This window comes from Sciurus vulgaris, assembly GCF_902686455.1.
Source record: "Sciurus vulgaris genome assembly, chromosome: X".
In the NCBI taxonomy this organism is placed as follows: Eukaryota; Metazoa; Chordata; class Mammalia; order Rodentia; family Sciuridae; genus Sciurus; species Sciurus vulgaris.
The window spans coordinates 20,789,371-20,812,536 of NC_136471.1; the positions used below are offsets into that span (position 1 = coordinate 20,789,371).

At 38.9% G+C, this 23,166-nt stretch overlaps 1 protein-coding gene and 1 long non-coding RNA gene across 3 annotated transcripts in view; one reads left to right on the plus strand and one right to left on the minus strand.

Annotated features, from left to right (window-relative positions):
* Positions 1-1,269, minus strand: part of LOC306650613 — a 75,099-nt gene extending 73,830 nt beyond the window's left edge. Inside the window, exon 1 of the long non-coding RNA XR_013760976.1 lies at positions 1,052-1,269. This is a non-coding gene — a long non-coding RNA (uncharacterized lncRNA). The remainder of the gene's footprint in view (positions 1-1,051) is intronic.
* On the plus strand, positions 28-16,438 carry RAP2C (RAP2C, member of RAS oncogene family). Of its 2 annotated transcripts, none has more exons than XM_079122701.1 (4): positions 28-130; positions 1,699-2,480; positions 5,032-5,344; positions 13,956-16,438. In XM_079122701.1, the coding sequence occupies exons 2-3, from the start codon at positions 2,208-2,210 to the stop codon at positions 5,308-5,310; spliced, it is 552 nt and encodes a 183-aa protein (XP_078978827.1). In that variant the 5' UTR covers positions 28-130; positions 1,699-2,207; the 3' UTR covers positions 5,311-5,344; positions 13,956-16,438. The 2 variants fall into 2 exon arrangements, with proteins under 2 accessions (XP_078978827.1, XP_078978826.1); XM_079122700.1 differs by lacking the exon at positions 28-130 and adding an exon at positions 1,432-1,578.
* The last annotated feature ends 6,728 nt before the right edge of the window (positions 16,439-23,166 follow it).

The window sequence follows — 23,166 nt, forward strand, 5'->3', positions numbered from 1 at the left end:
CAGCAGAGGGCAGTGCCTCAGATATCAGGCAGGGCCCAGGCCAGCTAAAGTCAGAGCTGGGGACTTCGCTGGAGAGATTGCACCAGCTTCTGGCGGTGGAGAAATTGAACTAAACTGTCCTTTGAATACTGTAAGTGGCATTGGGGGGTACTTAGGAGGGACAGTGGGACCTCACACTCCTGTGATTTGCCTGTTTTCTGGTGTCTAAAAATTTGGATTGGGTATACATGTCTATTCATCCAGTTTGGCCATTAGGGCTTGCAAGTAAGGAAATTCGGGGTCATTTTCACTAGGTTGGCCACCGAATCTCTCAGGTTTCTGGGTGCACTTGAATCAAAAAGGGAGTGACATGTTTAAAATATAGCCTAGACTTCTAACCCTGGGGCCTGTGGAACAGACACAAAGTTTACAACTAGAAAGTTAGCAGAGGGGAAAATATGTAAGAAGTAAAAATTTTATCTAAAAATAGAAACTTAGTGTTTAACACTGGAGTTATTGTTTTTGAATTTCGATGGCTGAGAAAGATGGCCTTTAAAACGAAACTTTAAAGTAGAAGAGCCGACCATGCAAAATATTATACATACAGATAATCAAAGATTAAATGAAAGTATTCCACAGACCTAGACCAAGTCCGATCAACTCTTCCGTAAATATTGGTCACCTTTTCTGCTGTGTAGTGGTTGGAATGAAATGTGGACAAAACTGACGACTTATAAACTCTATTTCTAGTGCTTTTGTTTTTGAGCCTTGAGATGTTTTTATGGGGAGTGGCTTTGGTATTCGCTAGTGGAGTCAAGGCAGATTTGCCGGATAATAAAAGTACAGTGTGTATTTAATTGCCAGGCACAGCTAAGTAAAACACACCACATACGAAATCAGCGCCAAAGCCAAGTCTAAAGGCAGTTTGTATGCATGTCTGAGAAAAAGATCAAGTGGAAAAAAATACCAGCAAAGACAATAAACTTCCCCGGCTGTTTTCTTTCCTGCAACTTGTAGTGCAGGGGCGTTTGACGTTCCCCCGGTTGCTAGATTATTAGCTGGCGGTCCTCACCGGCCAAGAAGCGGATTGAGTCCTCAGACCCAGCTGGTGGAGGCCGAGAAGCCCAGGGACTTCAACGGGTTTAGGGATGGGACAGTCAGCAGCAGCTGCGGGCGGGGCAGTAGGGACGCTGGAGGTTCTCAGAGGGGCCCTTTCCCAAGGCCTTAACCCAGACCCGAAACCGTCCGGGCCGCCTAGCTCGCTCAGCAGGGCGCGGCCCTAGCGCCACCCGGCTCGCCCAGGAGAGGTGGGACTTTCCCCACCGGAAGTGATCCCGTCCAGTCTGGGGGAACTGGGGCACCTCAGCCAGTGTGTCAGGGAAACCCTTCCGGGTGTACGCTGGGGGGGTGGGGGGTGGGTGAGAAAAAAAAGAGCTGGGTTCGCCTGGAGTCCCTGCGGCCGCCGCCGCCGGACGGCCCCCGCCCCTTTCCCCTTGGCGAGCAGCAGCGCTGGGGCGGCCCTCCAACACAGGAGCCAGCGGGTGGCCATGGCCTTGGCGTGACAGCCTCCCGGGCGGCCGGGCTGGTGCGGACGGCGGGGTAAGCGGCGGCGGCTGCGGCGGCAGCCCGTTCTGGGTGGGAGCTGGGGGAGGCGGCAGCCAGGGCCGCCGGCTTGGGGCGGGGGTCAGGCGGGTAACGTGCGCCTCTCTCCTTTCACAGGCCGGACGACCCCCGCGGGAGCCTGGGCCCACAGACCCGCCCGGGCGGCGGTGACTGGAGCGGAGCCCGCAGGCCTGGGCCGGCTCGGCGGCGCTAGCAGGAAGCGGGGTCCCTGGGCCCCTTTGTGTGCAGGGCGGGGGAGGGGTGCGGGGCAACCCCCGGCTGCGGGCTCCTCCTCAGCCCCCACCCCTGCCCTCCTGGGGGCGTGCTCCGTCTCCCCACCCTCGCTCGCTCGGCTTCTCCCAGGCTCGCCCTCCTCCCCACGCCCCCTGCCTGGGCTTCAGTTCCTATAGGAAGGGCATTACCATCCCATCCCCACCCACCCGACACTCCGCTCTTTCCCCTCCCCCTCCTTTAACTTCCTCCTCTTCCCCGGCTGGGCCCTCCGCTGTTCTGCACTCTCCTCCCCAGTTCGCAGATTTCCGCCCACCTTCCGCCTAGGCTAGCCGCAGCGCAGCTAGCGGGGTGTTCTTTTCCCCCTCTGGTAGGAGTTGGAGAAGGTGAGACTCATGAGGGAGTACAAGGTAGTGGTGTTAGGGAGCGGAGGGGTTGGCAAATCTGCCCTTACTGTGCAGTTTGTCACCGGGACTTTCATTGAGAAATATGACCCCACCATTGAAGATTTCTACCGCAAAGAGATCGAAGTGGACTCTTCCCCCTCCGTGCTGGAAATTCTGGACACCGCAGGAACGGAGCAGTTTGCCTCCATGAGAGATCTCTACATCAAAAACGGCCAAGGTTTCATCCTGGTTTATAGTCTGGTTAATCAACAGTCTTTCCAGGTAACCTAACCGAGTCTTGTAATTTCTTAGAAGGGGGTGTGGTAATTCTACATCGACTTCTGATTTGCTTGAACCCGCGGTAATGACTGTGTTTTGCTTTTGAAAGTTAGACATGGTGCATTTTTGAGGTTACTACTGGCATGGAAAAGTATCGGGTTGTTTCTAAAGACTGTGCTAAAGTAAGGAGCGCCAACAAATATCTGAAAGTTATTTTTAAGGAAAAGAAAAGAAAACGAGATAGGTCGGTCTGCATTTATTTAGCCCGGAATAGAACCTTCTGAAGTTGCTTATTCAATTCAACAAGTATTGATTAACCTACTCAACGGAACAACATCTAACAGATAATCTCGGGTAAATAGAGAGCTTTGAAAGGAAAAATTATTTGGAGCCCATTATCTCTTGAATAGATAAGACGGTGGGTCTGCTTTCCCCTCCCACCCCCTCTGTTCTCTCCCAAGTTTCTCAACTAGAGTCATAAATCTTAGTGCTGCAAGATGAAGAACTCAAGACCTGCCTTCTAGGCATTTTATTTACTTATTTACTTACTTGGGGGTATGGAGTAGGAAGGGAAGTTATCCATGGGAAAGGCGAGTACCAGGAATTAATGACCACCAGAAATCAACACTGACTCTCCTTTTCTGCATTTGATCCAAATTGTTTCTGGTATCATAGCCTATATTTACAGAAAATATGTGAGTCTGGAAACAGTGAACAAGTGCAGATTTCTTACCCCAGCAGGGTAGCCAAACTGGATGTGGTCCAATTTCTTAGGAAAATCTGTCCTGTCCTTTACTGGGAGACAGAATGAAGGTTTAACGTTATTTTAAGAGATGCAATAAATGTTGCTATTTATTCTTTGAAAATAAATAACCTCATATTGACCCATTATATTGACCTCCATTGATTTAGGAAATGGAGATTTTTTTTCTGCATTTAAGGTATGCAGTTAATGTTGCTTTTGAGAGACCTTAAGTGCTTTAGCTTATGCAATGTGTTAATTTCACATTCTTCAGTATTTTAAGTTAGTATACAGTAACCTTGTATAGCAACTTCAGGAATTTTTTTTAAAGATAACTTCTGAGTAAATGAATCAAACCTTTTGAGATCAAACTAAAATTTGTTTAATGTGGCCTTAAATTCCAAACAAGGGTATCATAAAAGTATTTTTTCCCCAGAAAGTACCAAAGTGCTAAAGGTGCTGTTTTACAGACACTTTCTTTCTAAAGGCTTCTCAGGAGATTTGTTATTCTTTCAGCTGACTCTCTTGAGGCTGGGAGTCTTTTGAAGGGTGTTTCACAAGATTTCCATTATATCTACTTCTGTTATACACATAAATAGGCAGTATAAACCTGTGGCGTTATTTCAACGGAGAGACTTAGACTCTTGAGCCCAAATGCCCTAAGTTTGAATTCTCAACTGAACCTGTGTTTCTGTAAGGACAATGGGAAAAGTGTAACCTTGAAGACTGAATTGATAACATGATCAAATCAAATTGTTGCAAACTTAAGATTACTTGGAATTTTTACAAATGTTCTTGGATTCCTTGTTTTCCCTTTGACCCACCCCCAGATGTTCTGTTTGTAACTATTCAGATCAATACACATTTACATTTAAGGCAAATCTTTTAAGTTATGAAAAATCACAAACAGCAAATTTGAACTCGGCTGCTTTTATTCTGTATGTCCCTTGAATGACTGTTTTCTAATGCACATACAATAAATCCAACCATTGTTTTCAAAAAAAAAAAAAGGAAAGTCACAAAAATTGTAATGTTAGAGTTAAATCTATAATATTGTCTTAAGTTGATACTTTCACCCCAAATTACTACTGGAGAATTGTTAAGGCTCTTCTGTAATTAGTTATAATTACTCAGGAAAAGTAATACAGGAAGGGAGAAAATCAAGTAGTAAAAACAAACATAGGCAAAGAGAAGTATGACTTCTTCCCACCCAGTCTCCCCCTACATTGTCCTTCCTCGGAGGTGATCACTGTGACAATACTTTCTAGTGTATTTAACCATATTTTAAGGTGTTCAGTTTTACTCTAATAAAGACATTCAATTTAAGTGTATTAATCTTTTAAAAACTGTTCTTCTAGGCATTACAAAGTATTTTTTGTTCCCACCTAAAACACTTTCTCTCAAGCCCTCTTGCTAAATGGCTAGGAATGTATGAGTGCTGCAATCCTGTGCTTGGATAACAGGTGTTACAAGGAGCGATGACAAGCAGGCAGGTTTAGGGAGATGGCCAAACATCCTTATGTACGAATGGATTAATCACGTTTGGGAACCTGATTTTTTAATCAGTATAGACCAAGGGGTGGGGGAAGTGATTATATGAGTTTTAAGGTTGTGCACAAGCTGCGTTTAGCAGAGCCTGTAGAAATTATCTACTTGATGGAAAAAAAGGATGATGTTTTCTTTATTGGGGTGTGTGATTTTATTTTGGATTCAGCTTTATGTACTTATCAAGGGATGGCTTTTTGTGATACTGTAATACATCTCTTATACAAACACATAATTTTTTCTTTCTCTTTGTGATTATTTGAATAGGATATCAAGCCAATGAGAGATCAGATTGTCAGAGTGAAGAGATATGAAAAAGTCCCACTAATCCTAGTAGGAAACAAAGTGGATCTGGAACCAGAAAGAGAGGTTATGTCTTCAGAAGGCAGAGCTCTGGCTCAAGAATGGGGCTGCCCTTTCATGGAGACATCGGCAAAAAGTAAATCAATGGTGGATGAACTTTTTGCTGAGATCGTCAGGCAAATGAACTATTCATCACTGCCCGAGAAGCAAGATCAGTGTTGTACAACTTGTGTTGTCCAGTAAAAAAGATAACCTCAATCATGGCCATACCGAGCAGGTTAGTTGTTGATGAAACTGTATGAACCAGGTAGTGTTTTGGTTTTTGATGAAGAATTACAAAAAGCTGGTTAATATTAATACATAGGACACTACCTTAAATTTCTTTTTTTTTTTTAAATTACATTTTCCTCAACATAAAATAGTCAACATTTAATGCAGAAAACCTAAAAATGCAAATAGAGAAAACAAAGGTAAAAAATTGCCCATATTCCCACCTTTAAGATTTATTTTTTAAAGTGAGTTACTGTTTATGCCCTCTCTGCCTGATTGATTACATTTCTTTGGGGTGGGTCTAAGCACAATACACCTTCTCCCTGTTTTGCTGATTTAACATCCAGAATGCACTGGAGAACATTCAGAAATAGTCTTAAAAGATGATTAGTTTTGTGATGTTTTCTATGCTTTAATGCTATTATATCCTGGATAAGAGAGTTGCTGTAATTGAAGCCATCAATTTACTGATCACCCAAGTGCTTGATTTAACAGGATGATTATTTAATCAAGTTCATCTGTATCTTGCACTTGAGGAATTTAAGTGACCTGTGATGATAATAAATTATAATGCCATGATATACATTGACTTCATTCTGAATATATGGTCCAAATGAGAATCTGGTTAAATCATTTGTGATGTGTTAGAAGGCAATGTCCCAATTAATAATTAATGGAATTAAGAATAATAAATATTTATACCTCTCGAGTTAAGTGGTAAAGATTTTTTAATGAAACAGGTTTTGAAAAAGTATGATTATATAAAACAGAATTTAAAATGAAATTATTTTATTCATGTCATAATCTTTTTAGTCTTGATGTAGTGGAGCAAATAGTCTCAGTAACACTTAGATAATAAGATAAAAGCAAACAATATTGTGGATGACTGAGAAATCACAGCAAATGCCAGAGTAGCCCAATAATATCAGGGATGGAATTGATCTTTCTGAGCCAAGGCTGACCTCAAGCCTAGGCGGCAGTTTTGCAAATGGCAACAGGCATTTCAGATTGTGGAGATGATTCCTAATCAAAGGTCTGGCTTCATATGTTCTCCCAGGAGAAAAGACTAACGGTCCCTAATTTATCTTTGCAGACAAGATCTACTGTCAGGTAGTGTCATCTTTAAAAATGAAGGATGACAACAGTGCTTTATTAAAAATGCTTTCACTCATCAGCTTTTAGCATACCAGAATATGTTTTAAACTCATTTATTTTCTTATATCTAGGCACATCTATTATTTTATAAAGTCACTGTTAAGCTGTAGTCTAACTTTTGTTGATAGTGTCACACTTGCAGTATAGTTGTTTCAGGAGGGGACATAGGCAGTTGAGTCCCATATTATTGCTTCTGTAATCTCTCTTTAAATCGTAAGCCAGCTTCAAGTTTGAACAAGTTCTCTGTGGTGACTGCATCTTTACCATTATGCCCTTTTTCTCTAACTGACACTATTAACTGGGCAGAGGATATCACCATACACATTTTGTTTCAGTTTTATCGTTTTTATAAACTATTAATCAACCTGCTAAATGTTCCCAGTTTTTTCTCATGGTGAATGTAGACAGCTATAGGAGGTAAATGGAATAAAATTAATCTTATGTTTAGAGAGGGCTGTGGTTAGCTAGTTGGCAAATGAATAATTTCTAAAGCTTTTAAACCTTTTTTATTCTGAATTATTTGAGTTTTTAGCCATTTCATTACCTATAGGGATGCATACATAGGAATTTTTTATCTCAAGCCAACTATTTTTATATTTTATATATCTTATTAATTAATATATGAAATATCAATCCAGGCATGATGGTGCATGCCTGTAATCCCAGATACTTAATAGACACTGAGGCAGGAGGATGGCAAGTTTGAGGCCAGCCTGGGCAAATTAGTGAGACACTGTCTCGAAAAAAGTACTAAAAATCAGAAATTATTAATACCAATGATTACTCATTTTTCTAGTGATAGGTCAAGTTCCCTGTGTGGTTTGTTGCCTGGCTTTGTTTTTTTAAGAACAGTACATGAATGAAGGTATAGGCCTTGAAATAAAATAATCTGATCAACTAAATTTCTGAAAATGGTAAAGGGAACTCCCTGAATAAAATACTTTATTAGAAAAAATATATATATGCAGTTTTTCCAGCATCAAGTAAGATTGAACTGCTATGTGTTGGAATCAGTAATCTGAGGCTAGTAAAGTTTGTGCATATCCTTGCTCGCTATTTTCCTTTAAAAAATAAACTAATGGGTTTTGAATCTTGTAGCTTGTGAGTCATGAAGCTGTGAAGTCTGTCAGTCCCAGATCTAGATTGAAGCTCAGACTTTGACAGGTAAAGGTAATTTGAGAGATGTTTGTCCTTCATATTTAGAGGAGTGCCTTGTCTAAGTTAGAAATAATAGTATGTAAGACAGAGTGGGATCATCGTTGTTAATATGTGGCACTTAACTGAGAGGGAAATCTATTACTGCTCCAAGAATTGTTCCTGATAATTTCTCACATTCATTTCCCAACACCTTTTAATTTGGATAATGGGTCTCTTGCTCAACACCTGTTTATCTTCATGGCTCCCAAGATTGTTTCTTCACTTTTTACCCTCTCATTGGCAGACATTTTAGTGTAAATTTGGAAGCATGACCAGATTCCTTTTTTTTTTTTTTTTTTTTTTTTGGTGGTGCTGGGGATTGAACTCAGGGTTTCATGCATACTAGGCGAGTGCTTTTACTACTGAGCCTCATCCCCAGTGCTCAGATTCTTCATACACAGTCATCGTCCAGATTTCCTTACTGACCTGAGGGGGTACCACCAAGTGCTTTGAAGGACCTCTTTAACTGTGCAGTTGCTGTATAATAGAAACCCAGGTCAGTGTTGCAGCTCTCTTGTTGTATTCACTACATCATAGCTCCTCTGTTCCAGTTGTAAGAAATAGGCAGTCAGGGTTTTTTTTGGCACATTGTTATTGAGAAGGATGAACGAATAATCTCATAATATGAAAGAAGTAAAGCACAGTGCCATAGGAATTCAGAGCAAGGAGAAAGCAGTCTCTCACCATTCTGGGCTCTTTGTTGTTTGAGGCTGTCTTATGCATTGTCAGATGTTTAGCAGCAGCCTTGGTGTCTACCCACTAGATAGAAATAGCATTCCCCCCAGACCCTTGGCTATGAAAAATAAGAATATCTCCAGAAATTGCCTAATGTCCCCCACAGGCAGATTGTCCCTGCTTAAGAACTACTGAGTTAAAGGAACTGAGGAGTAGTAGCATTTGAGTGAGGCCTTGAAGAAGGGGCAGGATTTGAGGGGATGGAAACTAGAGTTATTTCCAAACAGAAGGCATTTGAAAAAGTAGCATGATAATATCCTAAAATATGGGGGAAGTGCATAAAAATTATCCTTTAAATGGACAATTTAGTATGTTTTTATCAAATGGAGTTTTTTAAAGACAGTGTTTGAAAGATTCCTATAAGTCAGTCCAGTACTGATGAAAGTTATAAAGAAATAAAATGAGGAAAAAGGTGTTCTTTACTATAATGTGACGGTCTTTTGCAAAATTTTATACCATTTTCCCATGTATTATGGAACTGGTCCTTCCAAAATAGAGTAAATGGTGCATAAGAGTACCAAACACCAGGAAGCAAACTGAAAGAACAAAGATCATTATTTATGTCAGCCCCAGTTCATTATATATGTCAGCCTGAAGAAAAAGGGAGCTTCTTGATTCAAGACAAGCTCATCATTTCACGTGGCTGCAGAATTCCTAGGATGTTAACAAAGGCTCCTGAAAGGCTGAACAGATTATGAATGCCATCTTAGTCCAGCTGGACTTTTTTTCTTTTTCTTTTTTTTTTTTTTTTTTTTTTTTTTGTATTAGGAATTTAACCCAGAGGCACTCTAACCCTGAGCTAAATCCCCAGTCCTTTTTATTTTTTTCTTTTGAGAAAGGATTTCACTAAGTTGCTAAGGCTAGCCTCGAACTTGCCATCCTCCTGCCTCAGCCTGTGGAGTTGCTGGGTTTGAAGTTCTGTACCACAGTGCCCAGTTGGACTTTATTTTTAAATATAATGGAATTAATAACCATTTTCAGGATTTTTTAAATAAATGCATTTTTTAATGTAGACTCTGAAAGGTTTCTAACCTTTTTTTTTCCCAGTTTTTCATTGGATACAATGTGTTGCGAATTTAGCAAATGTGAGGGGAAAAACTCTCAAGATTAAATCATATTGTTTGATTTAAAATGCTGGCATTTTCATATCCAAGTTAAATATAAATCATATCAGTGAAACACTGGGGTGGAATTCTGTGTAGTTGGTACAGCTTGGTTAGATAATTCCTTTTTTCCCTTCTCCCACTCTATTCTGTGCATCACTTTGAGTGGGGAAATAGTTTATTTAAAATTCTCATTTGTCATCCAGTTCACCTGGTGAGCCTGAGTGGCAGAAGAAGCATGCTTTGAAGTAGTATATACCATGAAGGTCTAGAGTGGGTCTGGGGTAGAAGGGAAGAACAGAGTTGCTTTGCCCTCTCTGCCACCTCTCATTCTCCCAGACCTTCACTGACCCCCTCAGGGTTCATGGTTTGAGAGTATTCACAGTGGACAGTGTCTAGTTAGACCTGCTCTGGGTGTGAAGGTGTCTGGTGATTAGAATGACTCTTTGTAGATTTGTTCCTTCTTTAATTGCTTCCTTTTAACCTCAAGATTAGGCTTTATTGCAGAATGAAATGCACATGAGCCATTCCGTTTTACTCTATTACCTCTCTGGCTTAGAATGAACCATCAGTAGAATTAACAAAAATTGCATCATGGAGTTGGAGAATTGCCACCGAGGAAGTGTTCTAGCCATGCTACAGGGAAGATTCTCCTCATGGGATTACTTCTCAGTGGAATTCTATAATTCAGAAGATAATATCACAAAAATTGAAGTCCTGTCAGCTGTTGGAAAAACTTTTCTAATCAAAAACATACTCCCACATTCCTTTGATTAGCCACAGTGTTAGGAATATCATATTCAAAAAGTGCAATTTAAGCTGGGTGTGGTGGCACACATCTGTAATCTCACCTGCTGAGGGTGGCAGGTTCTAGGTCAGTCTGGATAATTTAGCAAGGCCCCAGTCTCAAAACAACAAAACACAGGTGAGGGGAGCAGGTCTTATTCAATTAGCAACTGGAATTGGATCATTTGGCTTACGCTACTGATTATTATCACTAGACCTGGTTGCACAACTTGAGATCTCAGAATTAAATCCTTCATATTAATTTATACTTTTGGAGGTTTTAAGCCTAGGACATCAGAAAAATAGTGATTCCCTTCCCTTCCACCCTGGGTTTACCATAAATATTTAGTGTGTATGCATCCCTTCAAGCATGATTGCACCTCCACTAAGGAATCTCTTACATAGGTTCACCTTTTGCTCTCAGTTGTTTAATGGGTAGCCCCACTTTTATTGACTTCCTATTACCCCCTCCAATAAACTTCACAAGTATCAGGCAAATTAGGATAGAGAAATGAAACATAAGATATTTTAAAAAATGTAACCTCTAGGCCAGGCATGGATGGTGGCCCTTGCCTGTAATCCCAGTGACTCAGGAAGCTAAGGTAGGAGGATCACAAGTTTGAGAGCAGCCTCTGTAATCTAGGGAAACTCTGTCTCAAAAAGGACTGGGAATGTAACTCAGTGGTAAAGCTAGACCCTGGGTTCAATCCCCAGTACCAAAAAAAAGAAAAAAAGTAACATCTGTTAGATAGTAGAATTTCAGCCTGGTGTTTCACTAATACAAATAATATTTAACTTGGATATGAAAATGCCAAGTAAAAAATGTGAAGGAAAATTTATTTTTAAAAAATTCCTTTGGTTAAATCCCCAGAATATCATGTGTCTCAAACTAGAGGGAAAAAAAGAAAGAAAAGTGACTATGATCACACATTTATATTTGCTAAAAAAGAGGTAGAGAGAAAGAATGCTAGTAAATACCATTGTATTGAGAAATGATAAATCCAGTTAAGTGAAAAAGACATTCACAAACTGCTAAGTCTTTCAGGAGCCTTTGTTAACATCCCAGGCATTCTGCTGCCTCGTGAAATGATGTGTTAGTCTTGAGTCAAGAATCTCTTTTTCTTCTGGCTGACATAAATAATGATCTCTGTTCTTTCAGTTCTGTTTGGTACTCTTGTGTACCAATTCACCCCACTTGGGAGACTGTATTTCACAATTTACTGAGCAAAAGGTTTGGACTGTTGTTCAATTGTTTTTATTTTGTATTCTTTTACAAGTTTATTTAAAAATATAAAAAAAATGAAACCAATCAATTAAGCCAGTGTTTGCGCAGAAAGCTTCCAGAGTTAAGATTTGTTGGGTGTCTTGCTGGAAACTTGAGAGCAAGGACAAGGATAATTTGTGTTCTATATTGAAAGCAGTGTTACACCTTTGCAGTGTGTCTAATGTCCTGTGACTTTAAAAGTACTAATTTGACCAGCTGCCTTTAAGGTTTCTGGGATGTTTTCATTTTTAAATGAATAATAGTGTTAATACACTGAAAATTTTGCTGTCACTGTGGAGCAAAAATATTTACATTCTGCACTCTGTGAACTTTAAACTGAGAGACACTGTCCTTTTCACTTAATGCAAGTTTTTGCTTCAGGATTTATTACTGCAGAGAATTATAATATATTGCTGTCTTGAAAAGTAGCCAGTATCAATACTTTGTTTAAAGGTGTATCTAATGTTAATATTGTTGAGTATGACTCAGCATTCATCTATATATACATTTCATTGGATTATTGTCATTTTGTGGAATGTGGATGAACCAAATGTTAACCAGGCTTTTGGGAGGTGGGAAATAATGAATGTGTAACCTTTTATTTCATATAGATTATAGTCAGTAAGCTGGTTTGTATTAATAATGTTGATTTGGGTTAGATATAAATAGTAACTACTTTCTTAGTTTGATTTCAGAGAATGCCTAAACTATTAAATCATCACATTTTATAAGTCTTTAATATTTAAGAGACACAAACATCTGAAAATTTCAAGCTTTCTATAATTGTTTATTTTGAAAAATGTAGATTCAAATGTATAGCAAATTTATTACTTCAAATTAATTGCACGTAGTCTGAATTCCTGAAAATTCTTCATAAGGAGATGTGTATATAATGAAATATTGTTCTGTTTAAATAGGTATAAAAATTTGAAGTAGGCTAAAAAAAATACAAAGGTTATTAATCTGGATATTGAAGATGCAATCCTGGTCTTCTAGACATTTATAACACTTAAGAAATGAAAATAATACATGACATTCACCATACAGTCATTTTGTAAGGTACTTTCATATATTATGATATTTACAACAACCCTGAGAGAAAAGTATTTTTATCGCTATTTTAATAATGAGGAAACTGGACTTAAAATAACCCATGTCCTAATTAATAATTAACTTTAATGCAAAAAAGTTAATTTTAATTAGAAAAACTTTCTATGATACTTTCTATAAAGGAGGACTTTTGCTGTTTTTTTTAATAATGTATTTAGGTGGCAGAATTTCTATAATGAATGGAGCTCTTTCTTCAAAAGTAATCATGCTTATGATATGACTACTAAAAAAGCATTCTTTCAGGCTCTTTGAACAGTATAGAAGTATAGCTGTCAAATAAAATTATGCATTTATAAACATTGGTCAAACCCTTCTAGAGCTTCCACTGGTTTCACTTGGCTTTCTTTCCTACTTGCTGTTCTTTTGTTTCTGGCTTTATGATAAATTTTTTTTTAATCTTCCATGTTAAAAAACAAACATAATTCCATTCCCCTAGAAGCTATCTGGTGATTCAGCATAGTTGAAGGACATTGTATCTGACTGAATGATAGATTCCCCCCCTCTACAGTATTAAATGGAAGGACAGAAATCTATCAGCTGTAAGAGCAGAGACTGAGGAATCCCAGTCACAGAGGTTCTTATGGTTGGGAGATGTCCAAAAAAGGGCAGACTATAGTGGGAAATATAAACTGCTGCTGTCACCTAGCATTTAACTCAAACTAGGGTACCAAGTAGGTGCTAGGTGCTCAATATCTAAACTCTGTTTGAATCACCTTTTTTTTATTTTAAATTGCTAAAAAGCTTAATGATTTCCCAGAATGCAATGTAACTAAAACTTTTATAGTGAAAGTTTTTAAAATGCCAATTTATCTCAGTAAAATTAAATGAATAGAAAAAATGCCCAAAAAATCTAAATTTTGGAAAAATCTATCATCAAGTTTACTTATAATTAATATGCATTTAATTCTAACATCATTTCCAGTTAAAATTTGAAAGTATCAAGTTCAAAGTAGAAGCACTACTTGCCATGTTTATACTCTAAGACAGTTTAAACCAGTAAGAAACATTAATATTGCATAAGGTGTAATAATATTATAAAAGTCAACTGGAGTAGTTACACAGACACAGTTTATGATATCCAGTGCATCAGTCCTGTGTTTCTACTTTTTAATGACATTTCAGGACCATAGAAAATTACTTTTTCACTTCAACTGATGGAGAAAACAGTGAACGTCCACCTGAAGATTCTTGTTACTGCTTCTGTTGCCAGTTTTTTAAACTATAATCTGTATTTCTATATTTTCATGACATTTTTATCTTAATTGCAGATAAAACTCAGAGGAAATTTGCACAGATGCTGCTTTGGAGAACTTTACAACCTGGGTTGCAGAACTGAGCCTTGGTAAACCTGTCTCTATTACAGCATGTTGCCATACATCTAATTAAGTGCATAAGGTCTTTGGCCTTCAAGATCCAACGACCTTAAACAAGAATGCTTAGCACGTTTACCATAAGTTTAAAATCTGTTCTTTATCAATCAGTCCTTTTATAGCTTTCTAAGTTCTTATTGATGGCTAATATGCAAGGGTTAATTTTTAATATTTTCATTGATTTCTTTAATCAGTTTCTCAACTTGTATTTATTAAATACTCAAACTCAGTATTACCTACTCAATGCCTTTTAAAAGAAAGTTATAATGGAGAAAAAATTGAGCCTTAAACAAATGGTTACTTCTGTATATTACCTCGTACCAGTGCTTCATCCTATTTGTAAAATTTTCTCCTTTAAATGGTTGGTTAATACTTTGAGACTTTGTTTACGTGTGGCAGTGTTGTAAAAAGAAACTAAAGATCACATTTTACCTGTATGGATGGAATGTCCCTTTTCCTCAAGTGCAGGTTGTGCTGTGTTTTTGTAATTAACATGTTCTGAAAAGTTACTATTGCTATTGGAAATTGACTATAGAACATTTAGTTGAAGAGTTAAGCTTTCGATTCCATTAGGTCTTCACATGTGTTAATCTCATTTACAGCATTGAATTGCGGCAGTAACATTTTCCTTTCTGTGAAGTTCTAAATTTAGTTATGACCTACTTAGCAATGCCTTTGAAAAGGGATATTGTATCCATGGTAAATTAATTGTATACCTAAACAGAGATAGCTCAGCTTTGCCTGTCAGGCTTGTAATTGACATCTAGTAGACTTCTGCACATGTAAAATTGAATTCAAACAAAATCATATACACTTTCTACTTCTTAATATTTGTCTTTCTGAATAATAGTTTAAAGCAATATTTGTTGAAGTTTTCTTGCACTATCACAATTGCTTTTTAGTTATTTCTCAAGAAGCATGTTCGTAGTAGAGACAAAATCTGTGTAACAGGAGGGAGAATAGCACCAAGTCTCTGGGCTATTTTTTTATTTTTGCAAATGTGCTTTCTAATAGCCATTGCCTTCCATGTTGTTTACCTAATCAGCACATTTTGTCTGAATACTTGAACATTTTAACAGTAACACAGGTATAGAAGCAGAAAGGAAATTTAAAGAGTGATTTTTTTGGTTCAGTTTTAACATCATGACAATGAGTGCTTTTTGTAGCAAAGATTTTTCAGTTGTGTAAGGTTAACAGTATTTTGTTGTTGGGTTTAATTTGTGTGCTTTTAATTTGCAGAAGTTAGTAACTGCAGCTCACCTACTGCACCAAAGTTCTCGATTTTAGGAGCCCAGCTTTAGTCGTTTGAACATGCTTCTAAATAAAACAAAACAAAACCAAAACTGTACTTTTGATCTATAATAATTGCTCAATAACTTTGTCAAGGAAAGCTCTAATATATGCAGTGACAGTTTATGGAAGGGTGTGGCAATTTTAAATTTATATTGTGTGTGATGTTCAAATACAGTGATATCTGCATTCATGTGATTTATTGGTCAGCATGACCATTAATTATTGAGTAGAAATTGATTAAACTTTGATTTCCTTTTTTTAAATCGTGTTGCATTTGATTCCTGATCAAATTCCCCAATATGAACTCTTGTTCTTAAATTTTGAATTTTATGATGAAATTGTGAGTATAGAGGCAATTGAAACATTGATTTTGTTTATAAACTGCTTGAAATGAATACGATTTAAGTTTGCACTTTAATACCAAACTTAAAACCAAACACTCATTTCAAAGTACATTAAGTGATTGTGATTCATTCTTATTAACTTTGTGAAATTCTAAAGGAATCAAATAATTCATGATGAATTAAATTTTCTGCAGATTATTGATTTTATAGTGTTTCTTTCCTATGAATATTGTTCCCTACCCTGCTCCCCAACCCCATCTCTCTCTGTTACAGTGTTCATTGTCATTGACCTCAGCTACAAATTTAACTTGAATTCACTTAGGATCACAGGAATCAGGGGAAAGTGATTTTAAAGGTGGTTTCTCCAGCACATTTTAAGAAAAGGGACCAAAAGTTATTTTAGCTTCCTCAATAGATTGCATGTTGCTTATTAGGATAATAAATTAATATTAAATGCAATATATGTCTTGTCTTTACTATGGCATCTGTTTAGGAGTTGTTCAAATCACTGCAGTAGGGCTCTGCTAATAAAATCATGTAACCTATTATCATGGATCTAATGTACTGTAACTTTATCAGTGAAAGGTAAAATCTCGAATAACAAGTACAAACATTGAACAATTACCTATAAAGATTTGTAAAATTAAATTTTTCCAATAGATTTCATTCTTGTCATTTTGTAAGACGACCCTGCAGTCCACCTGTTTGTAACTTTTTTAATAAAATAGACATCTGTATTACTGAGGTTGGTTTCTGTAATTATTTGGTGTATGGCTTCTCAGTCTAAATTTCCTAACTTAGGATTCTTTTTCATAACTCAAAGTCTACTTTTAATCAAAATGATAATATATATTGCAGTACATGTTTAAGCAGTAAATATTTTTCACTTATTTCCTTAGTCACTATTGTGGCATATATGGGGGAAAACTGAAATATGTCCTGAAATGTAATATTTAATCAAGTAAAATAACTCACAAATAAATTGGGAAATTCATAAATAATGGGTAAAAAGAAGCAATAATGTATATAACTTAGCACAGATGGAGAAAGTGGCCCAAATACAGATTCGTTGGTTGGTAATTGTCCATATACAGATGATTTCAAAAAATATTAAGCAATATAATTTTTAAAAACAATTAAGAAAATTCAACATAGTAATTTATCACTTTGTTTTATAAATTGAAAGGTTTTGCCAATCAATTTTAATATCTGTGGTTTTTAAACTCAATCTTTTCTTTGGCATTACACAACTCTGTCCAAATGTATGTGAACTGCATTTTTCTTACATTGTAAACAGATGGACAGCTTTACAAACCTGTGTCGTAACATAAAGAAGGTATCTTGTTTGTTACTGTCAAGTGTTAGTCTTCAGCTGGGCTCCATCCATCCCATATTGTGCTGTTCTGGATGCTGTCCTTACAGTCCAAAACACCTTTTTTACAATGAAAGCACTCATGATTTCAGGACCTTTCTTCTTTTTCACCACTGCAAGAGTAGTATCCTTTCATCCAGCAAGGTCAACATTTCTAACCAAGGGAATAATGGAGAGAGGTGGGAGGCTGGAGTAAGGTTTAAGAGCTAAGGGAAACTAGCCTGATCAGCCAGATCTGCATTGGTTACCATTAGAGGACTCTTACCACAGAGAGATCACCTTATCCATTGTTGTCTTCATGTCGTTCTTATCCTGGGAGAAGATGCATCTCATCTTCATAATCCTCCAGGATGTAGCATCTTGGGGTCAAGATCCAACACTATAAGGCTTCTCATTCAGGTTTAAAGCAAGGGCAGTTTTTCAGATAGGCTCCCGCTTTCACTTGTATTTTTCTCATTTGAAATTTACTACTATCTGGTGTTTTGTATTTTATTGTCCTCATTTTATAGTTGATGAAACAAAAACTCAGGAAAGTTGACTTAAGTTCATAAAGGCAAGGTCAAACAAAATGTTGAGAAAGATTCTCTTGGAGAAGCTTTTAAATAAATTCGTCATTGGGTAGAGTCAAGTGGGTACTATTAAAATTACAAAGCTCATGGAAACCAGATTAAAAAGAACACAGCAAGAAGTAGCTGTTTTAAGTCAGTGTGTCAGTCCATATATAACAAAATACTATGAGTGCTATTTAAAGGTAATATGTGTGTTATATTGCTAAGAGTTTATGTAAGACATAAGCTATTTTCATTATAGCTATTTTTCATTGGAAAGGCAATGTCTTAAATCAGGGATATGGCAGTCTTTGGCCGCCAGGCAGAATCCAGCCTAGTTAGTGCCAAAAGAGCTGTAGTTAGGTTTAGCAGCTGTATCCTGAATCCATTGCAGAGCTCAGCTGCACCCTTTTTCTCCCTCATCTTCTGGTTTGAGTGGAGGACCAGTCTCAATCACATCAAAAGACATGCAAAGAGCCATACTCCTGTATGCATTGTTTTCAGTGGCCCAGGTAATCCCAAACAGGAATGGTCCAATCATTGTATTATCTTTTATCAGTTTTCTCTTATAGACTGTGAACTCCAGGGACTTTGGCTTATCTGCAATGCATTATAGGTGTTCAATAAATATTTTATGAAATTAGTCACTGAATCAGTAAGGCAGTTTGCTCTTCAGAAAATTCTAACCCTGCCATTTCCTGCAGATCTTTAATATTTGCAGCATTCAGGTAGCATGAGAAATGCATTTTCTCTCCACAGCTTCATTCTCTATAGCACTAAATTGTTTTTGTTTTGCTTTAGCTTTATGTGTTTATTTTTGCAGTGCTGGGGATTAAATCCTGAGGGGTTCTATCACTGAACTGTATACCCCTTGACCTTTTTAAAAATTTTTTTTAGTACCAGGAATTGAGCCCAAGGGCACTTAACCCTGAGCCACATCCCCAGCCCTGTTTTGTATTTTTTTTTTTTTTTTTTTGAGATAGGGTCTTGCTGAGTTGCTTAGCGCCTCACTAAGTTCTGAGGCTGGGTTTGAGCTCGAGATCCTCCTGCCTCAGCCTCCCGAGCCACTGGAATTATAGGTGTGTGCCACCATACCCGGCTCAAAAATTTTTTGTTTTAAGACAGGGTTTCACTAAATTGCTGAAGCTGGTCCTTAACTTGTGTTCTTCTTGCCTTAGGTTCCCAAGTTACTGGGATTACAGGCACCTGACACTGTGCCTGGCTGTTTGTTTACAAAAGTTGTTTCTAAACTCACTTCGATGAGAAATGTATACTGTAGATACATGGTCTGTACAGGTGCACTGTGACTGGACTAAAGGCCTTGACCCTCAAGGGATAAAAATACAATCAATAAGGGGATTTGAACGCATACATGGGTTTCCTTTCCAGTAGAGTCCAAAGCTTCTTGAAAACCAAACCTGCTTTATTTTTACAAGAATCAGAAATGCTCATATGGAGACCCCAAAACTCAAATATTTCCCCTCTGATGAAGCAACAATTCATGATCTCCCTGCAAAGCATTAGGATATTCCCCACCTATCTCTACAGTCAACTGCTCCGCCTTTGTCCCTGAAACATTCTCTCATTATACCTACTAATTTGTACCTCATTTACCTGAACCTTACCCAGCATCCTCTCTTTTTCTGTTAGTCATAGTTTTATGAGTAATGAAGCTATTAGAAGATTTTTTTTACTCCACTTTCTCCAACTCTCAGGATTCATTCTCCAACTCCTTTGCCACCAATAATTGGTGTCAAGCAATTTTCAGGTTGTCTTTTAACATAAGGTTATATCAACAGTGTCATCTCGATGTACGTGCTTCATCAGTGCAGTCGGCCATGTAACTAGAGACTCCCAGATTCCCCAGAAGCCCTCCAGAAATTGGGTACTAAGGCTCTAGATACTTACTCATGCTGTGAGCCCCAGGGAATGCCCTGGGCTTAGTAGTTTGAAGCTCCTACCAGCTGCCATAAAGTTTAAAAATTGGGAGGAGGAGACATACACAAATGCTGAACTTTTCTTGGAACTTAAAAGTAACAGGTGTTAAATCTGTATTAAGAAATATAAGGATCCCTGAGGGTTCAGATTTTTCAATGAAGGGAAGAGGGTTCATTGTTCCTCTACTGAAGAAGGAGACCAAGGAAGCCCTGGTACCAATGGACTGTTTTCTCTGGTTTACTGTGGTCCCCTCTTTTGGACATATGTGTGGCTCTCCTTAGAAAAATGTCAAGTGGCTGGACATGATGCCACTTGCCTGTAATCCCAGTGACTCAGAAGGCTGAGACAGAAGAATCATAAGTTTGAAGCCATCCTTGGAACTTAGCAAGACCCTGACTCAAAATAGAAAAATCAAAAGGGCTTGGGATGTAGTTCAGTGGTAGAGTGGTTGACCCTTGGTTCAACCAGTACAATAACAACCAAAAAATAAAAGAGAGAGAGGGGGGGGAAAATTCCAACTGATGTGTAGACATTATGCCATTCCCCAATATAACTTAAGAATGTTTTTTGGTCCTTTGCTCGGGTCCCAAAATGGAAGGAGTGGACATTTAGAAGACACGCATGGGCTTTCCTTTTTAGTACTGGGACTCAAACCCAGGACCTTGCACATGCCAGGCAAGCACTCAGCCACTGAGCTACCTCCCCAGCCCCATATGTAGGCTTTATCATGCCATTCACCAGCTGAGTCCATGGAGGGTACTCGAGCCCTTCTGGCAGCTGGGATGAGGAGAATAAACCTTTGCTCTCTAACTCAAGAGAATCCTGAGCTCCAGGCCTTCAACAATCCAGCTGGCTAAAAAAATAAAAATAGTTACAATGACCTAGGAATGAAAACCTGGCCCGGAAAAAAGTGATTTCCCATTGACAATAAATAGTTGCCTGGTGAGGAGGATAACTATTCTAGACAAAAATGGGCTGAGAAGATCAGTACCTTTATTGAACATTCACTGAGTTTCTAAGTATGTACCAGGCACGGTACTATGAGCTGAACGTAAAAGAAAAATGTGATAGGGCCTCATCCTCTGGTAGAGCTCACATTCTAACCTGGGAGACAGACTTTCAAGAATTATTATGAGGGGGCTGGGGTTGTGGTTCAGTGGTAGAGCCCTTGCCTAGCATGTGTGAACCACTGGGTTTGAGTTGCAGCACCACGTATAAATAAGTAAATAAAGGTCCATCAATAACAAAAATATTTTAAAAATAATAATTATGAGGTGTGTTCTAATATCGGCATGTACCAGAGGTCAGGGAACCCACAGAAGGGAATGGATGTGTTCTCCCTGTGCAGTTCAAGGGAAGGTCAGAAGAACTTGCCTTGTGAGTGGATTCTGGGAGGTTAAAGGGAAATTTTCAATAAGGGAATATCACATAGACTTTGAAAGATGAGACAGAAAAGCCTCGAGAGTGCCTGGCGGCAGGATTGGGAGTTAGCAAGGATAGCAGACGGGGCAGGGGGGCTGGAATAAGAGTGGGGAGGAAAGGGGGAGGAGCCTAGGAAACAGCAAAGACTGGAATGTAAGGGTCGTGCATACCACACTGAGCATGCCATGGGGAGCCCCAGGCAGGATGCGGCAGAACAATGGCAGGAGCAGGATGGTGCTTCAGAAAGATGCCAATGTGGAGGGCGGCTTGGAGGGGGCCTGCCAGGGGCAGGATGTCTGTCAGGAGCCCTCTGCAATCATATAAATGACATAGAGCCAGAGGCTTAATAGGGCACAATCAGAGAGACCATGGTACATTAAAGTGGCCTAAGATAGAGGCTCAAGTCACAAATCTGGTTGTATCACATTCTTCAGCTTATATATCTCTCAGAATTCCCCAGGATCCACTTCATTAAGCCAGGACTTTCACATTCCAGTGGGCCCCACCCCTCCAAGTTCATGCCTATCTTCTTCCATGCTTCCTCTCAGCATGTAGGTGCTGGTCCCAGTGACACAAGACTTATTGGTGGCTCCTGAACAAGCCCACTCATTCCCATTCCCATGCCTATTCACAAGGTCTTCCTATCATATGCAATGCCCTCCCCCCAGCCTCTCCCCTGAGAGGCTCTTTGGCATCCTCTTTCCTCATACCCCACCACCATGGATCCCTGGTTCCCTCTCATTCCTCGCAAGAAGACAGATTCTTTCCCTCCTCCCATTTCCACTTTAGATAGTAGCCAGTGAATGTTTATCAGATTATTTCAAAATTACCTATTTACATGTCAGTTAGCCCCACAAGGCAATCACCTTCTGTTTGGAAAGAAATTGATTCTTTCTCACCTAGCACAGCACTGAGCACATAGAAGCATTCAATAAATTGAGTGATTAAATGAATATTGGATGTAGACTTTGATGCAGCAGAGTTTGATGTGATTATAGGTTACAATGGGGTGGGGGCAGAAAGTAAGCAGTTTCTAGCATGGGTAACTGGATAGGCATAAAGAATTTGGTTCCTGAATGGGTTCCCCTGCTTCTGCTCTTGACCCATTCTAATTTTCCTTTTTTGAAAAAAGCAGTCAGAATGATCTGTTATAAATGTAAGTGCAGGTCAGGCATGGTGGCACACGCCTGTAATCCCAGTGGCTCAGGAGGCTGAGGCAGAAGTATTGCGAGTTCAAGGTCAGCCTCTGCAATTTAGCAAGGGCCTAAGCAACTCGAGAGATCCTGTCTCAAAATTAAAAGTTTAAAAAGGGCTGGGGATGTGGCTCAGTGCTTACACACCCTGGATTCAATCCCCAGTACCTAAATAAATAAATAAAATGTAAGCACAATCCCAATTCTCCCCAGTCAATAGCTCTCCAGTGACTGCTTCTCACTATCAGATTGGGTTCAAACTTCTTAGCATGACCTGGCCTTGCCAACTTGTCTGTCCTTGTTCACCACTCTGCCCTTGCATGTTCCCCTTGAATGTCAAATGACTTTGTAGCTTCTTGCATATACTCCCATGCCTTTGTTCATCGTCTTTATTCTATCTTAAATATCCTCCCTCTTCTTTGCCTGTTTCCTACTGAGACATTAAAATTGCTCATCTGTCTGCTTTTTCTAGACAGTGAGCTCTGAAAGGGAAAGGACTGTGCCTCACTTATTTATCCCCTCCATACCTAGCACAAAGCAGATGATTAATAGGTTTTTGGAACTGAACTCAATTGGGTGAATAATGATACTATTAATAGAACATTCATACAATAAGAAGAGGTTGTTGGGGTTTGTTGAAAATTGGGGGGTGTGATTTCACCCTGAGGCACATCAAAATGCTTGTGACAAGTGGGAAGGTAAAATGGGCTGTTTTGATGACTAGCCAAAAGGGTTCATGGAGTGACCCTCTTAGCGCAGATGTGCATCAATTTACACCAATGCTGTCTCCAACCTGGCTTGATGGAATACAATTGTACTTCCAGCTCCTTGGGAAGCTGAGGTAACAGCATCGATGGCACCCAGGAGTTCAAGACCAGCCTGAGCCACACAGTGAGACTGTCACAAAAAGAACTCAGATCCAGTTGAGTGCGGTGCTGCATGCCTATAATCCTAGCAGTTTGGGAGGGTGAAGAAGGAGGATCACAAGTTCAAACTCAG

Coding starts and splice junctions, on each gene's coding strand:
- RAP2C (XM_079122701.1), top strand. CDS start 2,208: ATGAGGGAGTACAAGGTAGTGGTGTTAGGGAGCGGAGGGGTTGGCAAA. Junction 2,481..5,031: donor TTAATCAACAGTCTTTCCAG/GTAACCTAACCG, acceptor TTATTTGAATAG/GATATCAAGCCAATGAGAGA.